This window comes from Arachis hypogaea, chromosome 11 (assembly GCF_003086295.3).
Source record: "Arachis hypogaea cultivar Tifrunner chromosome 11, arahy.Tifrunner.gnm2.J5K5, whole genome shotgun sequence".
Lineage (NCBI taxonomy): Eukaryota > Viridiplantae > Streptophyta > Magnoliopsida > Fabales > Fabaceae > Arachis > Arachis hypogaea.
This window is the reverse complement of record NC_092046.1, coordinates 122,374,282-122,389,982: the sequence shown is the minus strand read 5'-3', so window position 1 is coordinate 122,389,982 and position 15,701 is coordinate 122,374,282. Positions and strand designations below refer to the sequence as shown.

The following is a 15,701-nucleotide window of genomic DNA, read 5'->3' as shown; positions in this document are numbered from 1 at the left end:
TTTTAGTTTTCGTACTTGATTAATTCACGTTAGACTCGCGCAACTTGTGTTTCGTTGCCTTGTGTACCATTTTTTGGAGTACATTTTCCGAATGGAGTTTTAATGAAGGGATAACTCCATAGAAGAATTTTGAAGTGTCTCAAACGATCTGCAGCAAAACTACTCAAATAGTCAAATGTCATGATAAAACTGTTGGGAATAATACACAATTTTTCCTTGAAAAAATATTTTTTATAGAGAAATAAAATAGACACAATCACAATACAAGAATTTAACGTGAAAACTTTAATTATTGGAGAAAAAATCACAGCCGTTGTCAAATGACAACCAGAGAATATCACTATGTGAAAATTGTTACAACACATAGACTTCTTTCTCTCTAACACCGGCACCTCAGTACACCCACACTCTCAAAGCAAATATTTAACTACACCTCACAACACTCTCTAATCAAAGAGTATAGAGGAAAAGAAAAGTCAGATACAAGCTTTAAGTGTTTCCGACTGGTGCAAAAAATATGGAGAACTTAGCCTCATATTTATAGCCTAGGCCACCCACTCCATTTGCTATCCTAAGTAATGTGGGACTAATTCAACCAAATCCTAACAAAAACAAAATGGAGTTAAATCCTACTTTAATCTCATACAGTAACGAATTCAAAAATTTTAATAGTAGAGGCACAATATATATAAAATAATAATAATTTTTTGATTTCAGTATTTTATTAATTTTTATACTTTACTAATTTTTTAGTTAAATTCTTATAGTATAAAAGTTTATAATTAAATCATTATATTAGATAAAAAAGAATTTTAATTAGATCTTTGTAGTTGTTATATTTTAGAAAATATACACTAATTTTAAAATATTTTGTTTCTAAAATATTTATAATTTATCCTACATTATATTAAATATAAAAATAAATGTTAAAAAAATTAAAAAAAATCTAATTGTAGATTTTTATCTAATACAGTAACCTAACATAATTACAAACTTTTAAATTACAAGGACATAAGTAAAAATTTGATAAAATTATAAAAATTAATAGAAAAATTAAATCTAATGTTTATCATTATATTTTACTATTATAAAATATGATTAATTTTTAAAATATCTAACTAACAAATTAAAACACTAAAATAGTAATTTAAATAATAACATATATTTTAGAATTCAATTATTCTAAGTTTTATATTTTAAAAAAAATTAAATAATTTTTTCATTGTTAATATAATTAAATATCTCTCTTTATATATATGTTATTAAATAATTATTTAAAAATTTATCTCTCTTACGATTATAAAATTGACTCTTTATAATATTTATAAGTTAGAAATTAAAATTCTTTCAAGTGATGTAATTGTTACAATAAAATTAAAGCTAACTTTAAAAAAAGAAGCAGTCGTGAATAGACAATATTCTTTTAAGTCTCAAACTATTTTTAATAAAAAACATCAATTTTATTTAAATTCGAGAATTAATCATAAAAATATATATTTAAAATAAAATTTTTGAGTTAACTATCAAATACTAAAAATTGAATGAAAAAATTCTAATAGACCAAATTAATTAGTTTAATGGAGCTGAATAATTATTATTGTTATATACTACTCAATAAATTTTTAAACTGTATGAATATTTATCCTCACACCTTAATACATAAATTTGTCCCTGGTCTCTGAGTTTGGCAAGTGGCATCGATTTAGTCAGATTCCAATTGTTATAATTTGATCCCCTAAATTCAAAAAAATGCATCATATTAATTCTTCGTATATTTTTTCGTCACTAGAATTCAACACCCTTAGTGATGTGGCCTAATTCTTGCCACGTTAGACATAGCTAAACGGTCGTTTGAGATCTTTCCCGTACTTAAACGTTACATCCCTCTCTTTTAATCGCTCTGTCTTCTCCTACTCCACTGAGCTTCAATCAAAAAAAAAAAAAAAAAAATCTCTTCCATGAGTCAAACGCAGTAAAGATTGCCGAAAAATTGAGTGTTTGTGGTGACGTTTTGTTTATCACGAAGTGTTTATAGGCAAGCGTGGTGGCTGAGAACAGGCGAAATGGTTCTTCGTTTACTCATCGAGGTTAGTGACGAAAAAAATTTTTTTTTTTGGGATTTTTTTCGCAATGTATATATGTTATTGGATGATCCTTTTTTGTTTTGTTCACTTTGATTCTGATTTTTTTTAACCTGAGTCTCTATTAGGGTATGGTTTGGTTCTTCTAATGATGGGTGCAACTGTGCAAGAATTTTTATCTGGACTCTGTTTTTATTCTTAATCAATGAGATATTTTCTGGAAGATTTATGTGTGGCCTAATGATGGGTAGAACATTATTCTTTCTGCATTGTCTATTTAGGGTTCTGTGTTTTTTGTGAATATGCTACGAATTGTGTGTGAATGTCTCTGGATTAATTAATATGTTATGCTAATGGTACCTATAAACTTTCAATGATGCATATAGAGGTATTGATGGACATAATATTCCATCATGAAAATTTTTTTTAGAAAGATGAGAATGGAGCTGAGGGGTTTGCTACAAGAATGTGCAGGGTCAACCACACACTAAGATTTTTCTGACATGAATAAGATAAAGAAGCTCAATGAAAATGCATGGAATTACCTCAACAAATGGTTTAGGAAGTCTTGGACAAAGTCAACCTTCCGCTATAATGCAAAACTAGACAACATTTGTAACAATGCGTGCCAGGACTTTAATGTACGAATCAAAGAAACATGGGCCAAGTCAATCATCATTCTTCTAAAGAAGTAAGAATGTTTGTTATGAGATCCATAGCAAAAAATAAATTTAAGCATGCCAACCACATAGGGAGACTACCACCTGTAATTCAGAGTAGGTTGGATGAGATTAGAAAAGAATCAAAGAATTGGCTATCAATATGGACTGGAGATGATGTTTATGAGAAGTTTGAGGTCCATGAATACCTAACAAATATAGTGGTTGACTTGGTGAAGAACTATGTACCTGCCAAATCTAGATGCTAACAGATTATCTTTTTAATACAATGTTCACTATTATTAATTCATAAATAGCATTTTGTTTATAATAGCTTAGTTTAGTTTATTAACTAAACTCTCAATCTGTAGGGATACCATGTCATCATGTTTGTCCTACTCTGGCAATGGTCAATAAGAAGCCAGATGATTTTTCTTTCATACATCATATATTGCTTTCATTATCACACTAAATTCTATCTAAGCCTTCAAAAACATCATAGCAGCCACTGATATTACAAACACATCTAAAAGTAACAATTGAATGTATAATTTTTGAGTTCTCAATTCAGCTTCGGACAAAATTTAGCCTAACTTGGTCAACTCTTTTTTGTAGAATTTATACTTTCATTTTCACCTACCAGTTTTTATCCATTGGCAGCCCATACAAAAAATTCACACCACATCTTTCCAAACCTGCAACGATGCACAACTGAGAGGAAGAACAATGAGAAGAAGTAGAAGAAGATTGGAAAGAACGTTTTGTGGTTTAGGTTGTAAAAAGAAAAAAATGACCAAATTAGTACTATACTTTTAATCTATCTCAGCTAGCTGTTCACATGTCCCACGTGACAAGGGTTAGGCCACGTTATTAACGATGTTAAGTTCTGATTATGAAAAATATATTGGGAACTAATATGGTACACTTTTTTAAAATTGGGAGACAAAATTATAGCAATTGGTATCCTAGAACTAAATCGGTACATCTTGTAAATTTCAAGGACTAATGTGGGGCTTAACTCACCGAAATGGGAAGCCAAGCAAATTAAACAGTTGACAACTCTCTAAAGCTAGATTGGTTTACAAACCTTTAAAAAATAACTGAAAAAATATAAAAACAAAAACAAAAAGTATTATCTCAAACTCAACAGAGAACAGACTATCTTTTCCATTTCCTTTTGTGTGGTGGGGTTTTTTTTTGGGGTAGAAAATTTGTCCATTATTGTTTCCCTCCCTTTTAACTGTCTTCTTATTTTTCATAAGAACTTTATATATTTTAAGTACAATTTAACTAAAATATTAAATGTCTTTAAACATTAAAAGTACTCTCAGTAATTTAACTAAAAATTTAAAATTATATGTTTTTCACAAAAAAAATTAATTAATAATCTTAATATATATTATTATTTTAAAAACACATTTTTAAGACTTTTAACTAAATCCTTTAAAAATACCATCAGAAAAATGTGGCATTTTTAGCAAAATCCAATGAGGGAGGAGGGGGTCACATCTGTTACTACTTACTCGATACAGTAGTAACTGAGCAATGGGCTGGTAAATCATTTTCAACTCAACTCAACTCATTTCAAGATATGCTAAACTGATCCATCAAGGCATCAAACTTGACATAAAATTTTGACCTCAATAACTGAGTCCAATTTGATCTTAATTTATACTTGATTCTAACTCAAAAAGAGTATATTTATGTTAAACAAAACCATCTTTCTTCAAAAGGGAAGTCAACAATAGTAGAGGCTCTTACTTTCAATGGCCAAAAAAATAAACATTAAATTTCGCATAAGCCCATACGCAGGTTGAAAAGCACGTACACACTTTTGAAGATGGAAAATAACAGTCAACAGACACATTATGGACAGCTTATAAATCATGACGATAACAAACAAGTTTTAGATTTGGGTATTTGTAGTTGCATCATGCAAAATCTAAAGAGACCTATAATGTACAAATCACCCTCAAACGCCCAAAATGCAGCAAATGAAGAAATAAACCTCATCAAACACACCTACTATAAAGTCCCTATATAAATTTAACAATGTCAAATTTCATGATACATAAATCTCAAATAAGTTTCAAGTTCTTCTATGTTCAACTCTGAAAACCAATCGTTCCACAAATCACCTCCTCCATTCTGCTTGAATTACCTTTCCTGCAAGATGACCAAGCTAGTTAAAGGTATCATATTATAAGACAATGGCCAAAACAAAACATAACCAATTGAAGTAAAAGGACCTGTACTGTCTTGGAATCTGCAATATACAATAAGCTATTAAGACACAGAAAACTCTTTAACATATTTTTGCATCGAATGATTTGGTCAATTCCATGACAATTCAGTTAATAGTCATTTTAGAATCACCATATAGTAAAGAACTATAACATACCATTGCCGTCTCTAGAAGGTACAGGTTTGTTGCTTCCTTTGCCACCTGATTGGACTGGTCTCTGTGTCCTAGGTGACTGTGAGCTAATTTTGGTGTTAGTTGAAGATGGCAGAGAATGTCTCCGAGCAACATTGTTTCTCTCACTTCCATCGTGTCCTAATCGTGGGGATCCTTGAGCCCTCAACTTTGCCTTGGCAGATTCAGTTGCTGCCATGTAACTTGGTAAAGTTGGACTGTTCTGTAAACCATTCTCAGCACGCTCTTGCTTCACTACATTTGAGGCCTTTCTGTTCGGCTTCTGGTTTTCAGTTCCCACAGGATCTTCCTTGTGACTCAAATCTCCATTTGTTATGTGAGAATTTTCAACCTTGCAACTAGTCTCTGGTAAATCTTTTGGCTCTGTTTTCACTTCATCTTCAGCAATGTTTTCATCTTTACTTATAATCTCGGTCAAAGGCTTTGGTTGCACAACCACTTGATAATGGCTTGGCATATCAGACACCTCCTTACTAATATAATTTATAGCAGGTTCTGCATCGGGCACATTGGAAATGGTTAAAGTTGGTTCTTTGTTATTCTTCTCATCAGAACTAGTTATCCCTTGTTCCGAAACACCATGCACTGGGGTAAATGCCCCCTTTTCCAAATGTTGCTTTGGGGCCTCGGGTTCTACTTCTGGGACAACAGCATTCTCAACAACTGGGTTGTGAACCTTTCTCAAGTTACGCTTTACCTTTTCAAGCTCACTTTGTGGGTTTTCCTGCAGAGTATCTGAGGGCTGGCTTGAAATTTTCCTCAAGCTTCGTTTTGGCTTCTCAAGTTCAGGATTTGCTTGCACTGGGGCAGGGTCAAAACTTGCAGCAGGAACCTTCCGGGTGGTACGTCTTGACTTGCTCAATGGAGCTTCTCCCACTGAAATAGTACCCTGCTTTCTCTGGTGCTTAGTGTCTCGAATTTTCTTTGGTTGGGGGACTGGTTTCCAAAAGTTAGTTGCTGACCAGCGCTCCAACCAGCTTAGAACTGAATTTGGATCTCCAGGAACATATTGCAAATGCAGGGCCATTATAGTAGTTGATGAAGCAAGACGCTGAAACAACATACCAACGTTTAACATGCTCAACATAATGGACATATCAAAAAGAAAATTGCAAGAGCTTAGAGTTACATGATGCAGCAACAGAAGACCCCTTTTTCAAATTTGAGATGAAGAAATATTGTTAATAAGAGATGGTACAAATAGAAACACATCACTTTAAGATAGGCAATCATATTTATCTTGATGATATGAATTCCTACAACTCGTACGTGATTACATCATGGGTAATCAGTACCTTTTACCCATCCAATCAGTACCGCGAAATGCTTTCCTTAAACAAATTAGTAGATAATAAGTAGCTCCCATTCAATTAGAGGTTAGGACCTACAGTCTGGTGTCAATAATTAATATTACAGAACCAAATACAATTATAGGCCATTCATCCTACAGTTGAATTCTAGTTTCAATCAAACTCTTGTCACGTTTACAATAAAAGATACATGCTACAATACAGTGTATCCACAATAAGTAAGCAAACTTTGAATAAAAAAAATTTATCATACATGGTACAATGTAAGTTACCTTTCGGATGAAAGCATTGGCTGACAGATTTGTAATTTTTGCAGGTACAGCAATTGGCTTGACAGGTTTGCCATCCTAAGGCACAAGTAGTTGAGAAGGAAATTGTTAGCAGTTAAATAAAATAGCATACTTGCAATCTTTCCCTTCTATCTCTACAGATTTAATACATAGAAACTTGAAGCTACCTAACAATACCTACAAATTTCACATATCCTTTGATAAATTAAATAGAGTTTGTCCACTCATTAATATTTGACCTTTAAGTAAGCGGGTTACAAAAGTTAGGTTGTTGAAGACAAACCCTAATAATGTATATGATAAACCAACTTCTAATTAAGAAAGAAAATGTAGCCTTTATTCTTGAATTAGTAAATAGTTCAAAATAATCCAATTTATTTGCCCAGTGAGTCCTCAATTTGGACGTTCAGCAGCCAAAAACTTCATATTTTAATGGAACCATTTAACTCTACTTTGACCAAGTTAACAAACCAAATCTCGGTTCCCAAAGTGCCCTCCTCAGTCATACAATTGCACACTTTACACCACAGGGGAAAAAAATCAGAAGAGCACGAATAGAAATATAAAAGATATGATAAGAATTTAGTTCTTGAACATTACCGGAGACTTCTCTTGGATTTCAAACCCAACAACAGACTGTCTGACTCTTCTGCCACGAACAAGTGCTTGTAACTTGACAATGCCATACATACAGCATAATGTAGCCACAGCTTGTCTCCTAACAAGGTGCCCACGAATAAGTGCTTGCAACCTTATTATGCCTTTTAGGGCCCTAAATGCCCTTCGTGCCTTCATGAAAGATGTTTCCGTTAGAAGACATAATATCAACTATGAAATACAACAATTTACAAGAACTCACACAATCAAACCCTGATCCATGACAACTCTTTCAAGTACATGTTTTTCAATTATTGGAGACAAGCAGCAGAAAACTAAAGACAGCAACAAATATTTTTATGAAATATGGAATTCTGCCACGAGTGTCACAACAATGGGAACCAGGGAGCATTGGACTCCATGAAAGATACAGTTAAGAATTATTGAAATATGAAGAAAGTAATTATAACTTTTATTTTACAGACCATAAACGTAAGAGTGACATTAAATTGACAACTAAACCTGACTGCGTTTCAGATCAAAAGGGAGGACGAAGACATTAACAAGTTCTATGGATTCTAACAGTAACTAAATGAGTCACTTACCAAGTAACCCCTGAAAGCAGCCTGTGCCTTTGTTGCTGCTTCCTCCAGCTTTATTTTCTCTGGATCAGGTGGTGAATCTTGGAGAACAGATCCCACTGTGTTTATTTCTTGATTTTCATTTAAAACAGTTTCTGACTCATTATTCTCCAGCACCAGCTCTTCCTCATTTTTGGCCACGGTATTGGGGGTTGGATCTAAAGACAAATCAGTTTCTGATACCTTGGAAGTCACCACTCCTTCCTTTTGATTAACAAGCTTCTGAATGAAATTATAGGAATCTAAATCAGGAGTCTCATTACAAAGGAGAAAGCTAATATCAAAATAGATCACTTTTCTTGAGAAAATTAAGTGAAACAATGATACTTTTCAAAAAATACGCAATAGCCATGATTCCTAGTTTCCATTCCTATGCATAATCCTAACATAAAATATAGACAAGGTGCTGTATTAACTATTGTTTTAAGTTTTAACTATCATACTATTACCTCTCTTCCTTTTGAAATATTTGATTTCGATGACTTCTTCCCAAACAATACAGTTTTGATCCATTTTCCTGGTGACTTCCCCATTGTAAGACCAGGGCCTGTAAAGAGGCAAAAAAAGTGAACCTGGACTTTAAATTGATCCTCCTGATAATAACTTCACATAATCATATTAAAACTCAAACAAATTAAGCAACACAGAAAAAAAAAAAAAAAAAAAAAAACTTCATCCAGAAGAAATCAAGAAAGATGCCAGCTTAACAAGATCACCAAATTCAGTGACTTTAGTTAGTTCACTTAAAAAGTGCAGTCAACTGATAGTCCCTTTAGGTGGCGAAGCATATATAGGAACTGGGAGGGTAAAAATCCAAAATGTAAAAAAACCCTGCAAAATGTTATACTTCAAGAAGTAGAGCTCATTAAATTCATAAGATTAATAAATGCCTTATGAGAAATATCAAATAGACAAATTTTATAAAGGAACACTATTTGCACGATTGCATCCATTTATCAAAGTATATCTGATGATGGCATCTCATTTAATTTAAAATTATGCTAAGAAGGTAACTTCTATACTAGAAGGTAACTTCTGGCTTAAGTGATCTTGGTAATAAATAAATAGTCTTTAATGAATGACATAACAAAGGAAAATAATGAATAATCAAAACACAAGAGAATAATTATTTTTGCTAATCCTACAAATCTCAACAACGTAAGACGATAATCACCTCAAAAGCAAAAGAAGACTTAGGCTACTAATAAGAGTTAAAAAAGAGTAAAGGCTTGCAGACCATGTACACAAGGAAATAATGGCGCAATCAGCTAAAAACACCAAAAAGAGACAACATCATGTACAATTAGTAACAACTAACAAGCATCTTTTTATCCTATGCAATAATACATCATCACCGCAAAGCAAAAAAGAAAACGCATCGTTTTTTTATTTTTCAAGTTTCGACATGATGCACCGTCACACATTAACTCTTCTAGTAATAACCTTCACCGAAAACACCTCTACCACAAATTTAAACAAAAAAAAGATAAAAGGAAAAAAAAAAGTGCCATCACCGACAGTCATAGCATAATGGAAATGAAATGATGAAACTATCAAACAAGTTTGCAAGTCGAATTCAGGTTCAATCTCCCAACCTCCCACAGCAACTTGACGGAATTTCCAAGCAGCAAATCATAAAAAAAATAAAAATAAAAATAGAAAATTCAACAAGGAATGCAACAACAACGGAGATTGGAGAATGTAAAATATGAAACGTGACAGACATCCAAAGAAATCGGTAGCTCAAAACAAAGTTGAAAATTCACAAAGAAAGTATATTGGAACAAACAAGATCTGAAGAAAGCAAGAGCTAACAGATATAGAACACTGCTTAATCCACAAGTTCACAAACCAGTGTGTGAAGTTGGAGCTGGCCAGAAAAAAAGAGTGAGATTAGATCTGAGTGTTTTACCTGACCAATGTGGAACCTCTTCACTTCAAATCTACCATCCCTGTCAACCACACACACAACCAACCAACCTATCAGATTACAAATATAAAAATTACTCAATTATTTTCTTCTCAAATTTTTTTATATATGAGGAAAATATTTAACATACACTGACGACTGGGGAGAGAGAGAAAGAAAGAGAGTGAGGGAGAGAGGTTGATCCTAATTCCTAAAGCTGCATCAATTTTGTGGTTGCTTTGTTTGGTTGTTCTGTGAAGTGTGCTAGCTGGAAGACTGGAAAAAATTTGTTAAAAGAAAAAAAAAAACTGGAGATAAAAAGATTGGATAATTTGTGGGGAGGAGTATGTGTGTTTCACGCTCACGCGACAATCTTGCTCCTTACCGTTCGATGCGATGACTTGATTCGGGTTCTGAACGTTGATGTGAGATCCACGGTTTGATGGAAGGGTGAGTAGGAAAGCTAGTGGTAGATTCGATGGCACGTGAAAAGAAAGGAAGTGGGGGTGATTTTAAAATTTGGGGGGTGGTTTGTTTTTGGTAGTCGAGGGTGCAGTTACTTCAAAAGCAAGTGTTCCTTCCGGCTCCTTTAAAATCTTTATTCCAAAGCATTGCGAAATGACTGCATCACCGTCGGGACTTAATCTGGATAGCACGCGCGGCGGCACGTTTCCAGTGTTGAGAAATGTGAGCCGTTGATTCGGGAGGAGGATCAAGGAGGCAAACACTGGGCGCGTGGCGTTTGGTGTAGTGGTTTGCGTGGTGCATGCAATGGGAGCCACGCTGGCACGAGGGTCTCTCCTACCGCTCTCCCTCGTTATTGCGTCAGGACAAAGACAAACGCAGAGGATGTAAATATGTGTAATCAAGTGGTGCCATTCTATTGTAGTGTGTAGTGTGTACTGTTTATACTTTATAGCTTTCCTACTCTCCAGTCGGCACTTAACTTTGCTAAAATAGATTTTCTCAATTTCTTTTTAATTAAAAGAATAAAATATAATCTTTAATTTTTTTAATATTTTTTTATGTTTTTTATCTCACTTATAAAATATATAATAAAAAATCATATTTTATTATCTTAAGTAAAACAAAAAATTGAAAAGATCCATTCTGGCACTTGCTATTACTACTACTACACATCTACAACTTATTTATTTAACTACTTTTTACCTACATAATTGTCATTAACATGTTCATGCTCATTCAATACATTGATATATCATGTCTATTTTGTATTTTCATATTCAGCTAGAACCTAGAAATCAATTCATAAGTTATTTCCAATTATTAATTAAATAAGTTGAAATTACAAATTAAGATTTAGTTAAGAAATTAAATGTATTATACTATAAGTTACTTCCTCCTTTCTAAAATAATTATCTTTTTTTAAGTATATTAAAAAATTAATTTATTTGAACCATTTTTTTATCTAAATGTTTTAATTTTGTAATGGACCTAAAAGTTAAATGATAAGAATTCTTTCAAAAAGGAATGATCTTGTATGTTTAAGTATTTAACACCACCCCCCCCCCCCCCCCGGCCCTTTCTCTTCTTTTTCTTTTTCTTTCTCTTTCGTTTCTCTTCCCCCCTTCTTTAAGTTTATAGTTTTGGGTCCACAATATAATGTTGTGGACTTGTGGTAGTTAACAGTTCAGATCAATCATAAGAGTGAGCCTGGAATCCAATCCGGCTATCCGTTAGTGGGAAGAACCGAAGAAGTATGGGCCAAGTGACACTATTGCATTATCTCTCTCTGTAAAATTGTAAAGCAATTTTTTACCAACGAAAGGGGCCCTAAAACGGAACGGAACACGAAATTATAAGAAGAAATAACGGCTCACTTGAGTTTGAAATTTGAAATGCCAACAGCAAAGGAGCCTCATGATGCCGGGCCCAACGGGGTCCCCTCCCTCCATCTCCGGCTCCCCAGTCCCCACTAATAATCTTGACTTTGCTTTTCAAAATAAAGAATAAAAAAAGAAAAGAAAGAAAATATTAAATACAAGGTACAAGATTTTATAGGATAAAAAATGAATTTACACTAAAAAATAATAATATAAGAATTGATTTAGTTTATTGTCCAAATGTCCAATAAACACAACCATGACCCAACTGACAAAAGAGCTTCCACGTCAGCATCAAGGATGGCCCCGTTTTCTTTAGCAGTTTGCCGTTCGCTGAGAGTGGTGTTTCCGTTGGGCAATTTTGAGTTTTGGTTTCTCCCGCCTCAGAAGGACACTTGTCAACACCACAGACCACACAGCCTTATAAAACCCTCTTCGAACGCGCTTCGTCGTATTTTATATTTTTATTCATCCAAAAAACCAAACTCAAACACGAAGACTCGTAGCAGAGCAGTTACAACCTCTCAATCTCATACACAAAATAACCGTTTGCTTTGTCTGTGGTGCTCCGAACTCAATTCGATTCCATGGAAGAACCAATCAAGGAACAACCCTCTGGTGGTGTTTCTGGTACAATTGAATTGAATTTTGCTTCTAATATGCATGCATAGATAGTGTGTAATTACAATAACTGTATGTGCTTCTTGTTCAGCGGGGAACTCTGGTTCGCTGAGGCCAAAGCTTCAGCGATACGCACTGCGTTCCTCTATCAAATCCAAGGAACAGAAGCAGCCAGGTGCACTCGATCGCTCCAACTCTTCTGAATCTAACACTAAGAGGTACTTTCTTTCATTTTTTGAATTTACTTAGTTATGTCTTTGTTAGGTTTCACCTTTGGAACTATGGGATTAGAGTGTGTAAAATGAAGCGAAGTGTTTGAAACAAAGATTGTACGGATCTAACTTCTTATATTAAGAACTTGTGGAACTTTGTTGTGCGAAATTACTGAAGCATTTGCTAGAATAATAAAATATTAATATAATAGTAATAATCTGTCTGGAACATGTTTGTACTTCGGGACAAAAAAAAGTGTACTAACTCATGATCAGTTATATTTAATCTTTAAATTTATTATGATTATGTTTATGATTATCAAATCTCTGTGTACTAACTCCAACATTAAGTATGTTATTATATTAATTGCTTGGTTATTTGTATTGCCAATTCCCTCTTTTTTAAAATTTTGAGGAATTTTTTCCTTACTCTTATCGTATAGACATATCACATGCACATTGTCCTCATGTAAATTATACTTAAGTAACAAGTACATGTCTTATTTTGAATTGTGATAATGTAAATGTATCTATTGTATAGTATACGTATGTATATGGATATGTATAATGACTATATATCTATTTTAAAGAGAGATCTTATTTCATCTTCAGAGGGAGAATCACTCCCAATGTGAGTAAAAGTGTTGGTGTTCTGGATTTCTCTGGGAAGGAAAAGTCCAGTAGTGCCAAACCGCCACGAAGGCAGTCTATTCCTGCAAAATCAGTTTCAACTCCGGGCCCAAAGGTGGTTGGCAGCGTCACCCCAATATCGGAGACGAGAACAAAGACTCAGAGCAGAAGCCAGACACCCTCTTCTGACATCTCCAAAACATCAAGCAGAATCAAATTCAATCTTCTGACCTCGGCTTCATATTGGTTAAATCAGATCAAGCTCTCTGAAAATGCTGCCAAGCACTCACTCTCGTTTGGATTCTTCAAACTGGCCTTGGAGGCAGGATGTGAAGTAAGCTATGCTTGGAACACACATCAATTCTTTTCACAGCATGTTTGAATTCTCCCTATTTATTTTTTACCAGACAAAATAGAGATCATACACTAGATGGTCATAGAGTAGTTGACTTGTGTTTACGGAACATGTCTCTTTCATTTGTTTTTAGCCTTTCCAGCGGATTCAAGATGAGCTGAAATCCTATGTGCAACGAAATCAACTTGCTGATCTTGGAGAAGAAGTGAAGGAATTGTTTGGAAGCTATAAGATTGCAGAAAATCTAGAGCAATTGCAATTGCAATCACAATCACAGGTGTCTGAGTCTATTTCTCAGGTGCCAGATGGGCCCAGATCATCTGATGATGAAGTGCACTGCACTTCCTCTTCGTCCATGGCCACTAGAAAACTGAAACCGAAGTGCTTGGACACTGATTCTGCTCACCTCACTCCTGTTACTGCAACAGAATCAACCAAGAAGGAAACTAATCAAAAGGGCACTTCAGGATCCCGGTTGAGAGAGAGTCTCAGAATGTACTCTGCAAATTCAAAGTCTGCTACCATCGGAAACCGTAGATCAGTTCAGAAATCAGAGAAACAAAGTAAGAACCAAGGTAAAATAGAGAAGGGTGATGTGAAGAAAGATGGAAAGAAATCTGATGCTGAAGAGGGTAAGATTGCAATAGTATCTATTTTATACCAATAATTCCGGTTAGTTACTTGTAACACTTATGTTTGATTTTCATAGTTCCTTCAGCTACGGAAGATAATATACTTGGAAACAAAGAAAACATGGTAAGCAGGTGGCTGTATAAAGTGCTCTTATAAAGTTTCAGTAGGAAAAAGTATGGCTCTGACATGTTGCTCTTCTCTCATAGGATGTTGGGGCCAATGAAGGGATCAGTTTGACAGAAGAAGTCGTGTAACACAGCTTCTGCTGAACTTTGTCATTCACAAACTTCAAGTCTGTCTGCAGTGTTCTCTTCTAGAGGTTGCTTTTAGTAGGAAGTGCAGATGAAATGGATTTCTGGTGTTTTTAATGGTTGCATATTTCTTCTCATTTTGATGTTGGGCATACTTTGTGCTTGTGTCCTATAATATAGTTCTCAAACCAAGCTGTGTAGTAAATGTTATGGTTTGTTTATAGTGATTTCATTATATTTTGTTAAGGCAAATAGATTTCATTGACATAAAATATGTATCTTTTATGAATGAAATATTTGTTTTATATGCTTGACCAACTAAGTAAATATCTCTTTCACTTTCATTATTAAATATGGGTTTTAATTGAGCTTTCTTTTTTTTTTTTTTTTTTTTGGCGACTTTTCAGTACGAGAAATTGCTTTTTTATCATTTTCGGTAATTTGCTTTAGAGCATATTTAAATTAGCTTCTTGTTCACATAAGAACATGAGATGAATTTTCTTAAATTTTTTATCCAAAAGTTTGAGCATGTGTGTTTTTTGTAGTACTAAAACGCTAGAAAAATATGAATAGCAAAAATGTTGAAATATGTTATTACATTGCACGAGTTTAGCTAACAACGTAAATTGCATGAGTTTAGGATCAGATATAATTAAAGATGGTCAGATGTGGGGTAATTCAGTTTATCTTTTAATTGGAAAAATATGAATAGCAAATATCTTTTAAAGTATATTTTTTATCTCCAAAATTTAAATTATTTTCTAAAAGTTTTTAATTTGCTTTAAATATAATCCAAATAAATTTTCAAAAAATTTAAAACCAATCCAACAATATAACAATTATACATATGACAACTATATCTAATTTACTTATGTTGAAAATTGTTCTTATAAAAATATTATTGAACTAGTCTTAAATTTTTTGAAATTAGTGGCCAAGGATATCTAATTTAAATTGAAAACTTCTGATATAAAATTAAAACAAAATAACTTTTAAAAATATTTTTAAAATATACTTTATCAAAAAATAAGAGTATTATAGTTTTTAGGAACAGATATAATTAAAGATAGTCAGATATGGGGTAATTCAGAATTCAGTAAACAACTATCTAATTATATAATATTTGAAAACAAGAAAATGAATATTGGGTAAAGCATCATGATATTACATGCCGAAAGCCATGCACAACGTGTAATGGGAAGAGTCTTGCAAGTAAGCAAACTTGAGTTCA

General features: G+C 33.4%; 2 protein-coding genes and 1 long non-coding RNA gene across 11 annotated transcripts; 2 read left to right on the top strand and 1 right to left on the bottom strand.

The window, feature by feature from the left end:
• Nucleotides 1–1,785: 1,785 nt before the first annotated feature.
• On the top strand, nt 1,786–3,054 carry LOC112722474 (uncharacterized). 2 transcript variants are annotated; one of them, XR_003162709.3, is made up of 2 exons: nt 1,786–2,087; nt 2,468–3,054. It is a non-coding gene; the product is annotated as an uncharacterized lncRNA (long non-coding RNA). The 2 variants fall into 2 exon arrangements; XR_003162710.3 differs by having other exon boundaries at nt 1,898–2,087; nt 2,512–3,054.
• A 1,573-nt stretch (nt 3,055–4,627) lies between these two features.
• Nucleotides 4,628–10,811, bottom strand: LOC112722473 (protein IQ-DOMAIN 31). 6 transcript variants are annotated; one of them, XM_025773514.3, is made up of 9 exons: nt 10,310–10,803; nt 10,076–10,200; nt 9,928–9,967; nt 8,465–8,562; nt 7,980–8,237; nt 7,378–7,566; nt 6,760–6,834; nt 5,142–6,228; nt 4,628–4,906 (listed from the first exon to the last, which is right to left on the bottom strand). In XM_025773514.3, the coding sequence occupies exons 4-9, from the start codon at nt 8,546–8,548 to the stop codon at nt 4,875–4,877; spliced, it is 1,725 nt and encodes a 574-aa protein (XP_025629299.1). In that variant the 5' UTR covers nt 8,549–8,562; nt 9,928–9,967; nt 10,076–10,200; nt 10,310–10,803; the 3' UTR covers nt 4,628–4,874. The 6 variants fall into 6 exon arrangements, with proteins under 6 accessions (XP_025629299.1, XP_025629296.1, XP_025629298.1 ...); XM_025773511.3 differs by having other exon boundaries at nt 4,628–5,006; nt 10,310–10,794; XM_025773513.3 differs by having other exon boundaries at nt 4,628–5,006; nt 9,868–9,967; nt 10,310–10,426.
• Nucleotides 10,812–12,069: 1,258 nt separating this feature from the next.
• LOC112722471 (uncharacterized) lies at nt 12,070–14,822 on the top strand. Of its 3 annotated transcripts, none has more exons than XM_025773509.3 (6): nt 12,070–12,398; nt 12,481–12,607; nt 13,214–13,565; nt 13,720–14,218; nt 14,305–14,342; nt 14,426–14,822. In XM_025773509.3, the coding sequence occupies exons 1-6, from the start codon at nt 12,356–12,358 to the stop codon at nt 14,471–14,473; spliced, it is 1,107 nt and encodes a 368-aa protein (XP_025629294.1). In that variant the 5' UTR covers nt 12,070–12,355; the 3' UTR covers nt 14,474–14,822. The 3 variants fall into 3 exon arrangements, with proteins under 3 accessions (XP_025629294.1, XP_025629293.1, XP_025629295.1); XM_025773508.2 differs by having other exon boundaries at nt 14,296–14,342; XM_025773510.3 differs by having other exon boundaries at nt 12,225–12,386; nt 14,296–14,342.
• Nucleotides 14,823–15,701: the final 879 nt, after the last annotated feature.

Excerpts from the sequence above, each read along its gene's own strand:
- LOC112722473 (XM_025773512.3), bottom strand. The coding sequence starts at position 8,548 with ATGGGGAAGTCACCAGGAAAATGGATCAAAACTGTATTGTTTGGGAAG. Across the intron at positions 6,835-7,377 it reads AAATCCAAGAGAAGTCTCCG|GATGGCAAACCTGTCAAGCC; the intron begins GTAATGTTCAAG and ends CTTGTGCCTTAG. Across the intron at positions 6,229-6,759 it reads CCAATGCTTTCATCCGAAAG|CGTCTTGCTTCATCAACTAC; the intron begins GTAACTTACATT and ends ATGTTGTTTCAG.
- LOC112722471 (XM_025773508.2), top strand. The coding sequence starts at position 12,356 with ATGGAAGAACCAATCAAGGAACAACCCTCTGGTGGTGTTTCTG. Across the intron at positions 14,219-14,295 it reads GAAATCTGATGCTGAAGAGG|TTCCTTCAGCTACGGAAGAT; the intron begins GTAAGATTGCAA and ends TGATTTTCATAG. Across the intron at positions 14,343-14,425 it reads TTGGAAACAAAGAAAACATG|GATGTTGGGGCCAATGAAGG; the intron begins GTAAGCAGGTGG and ends CTTCTCTCATAG.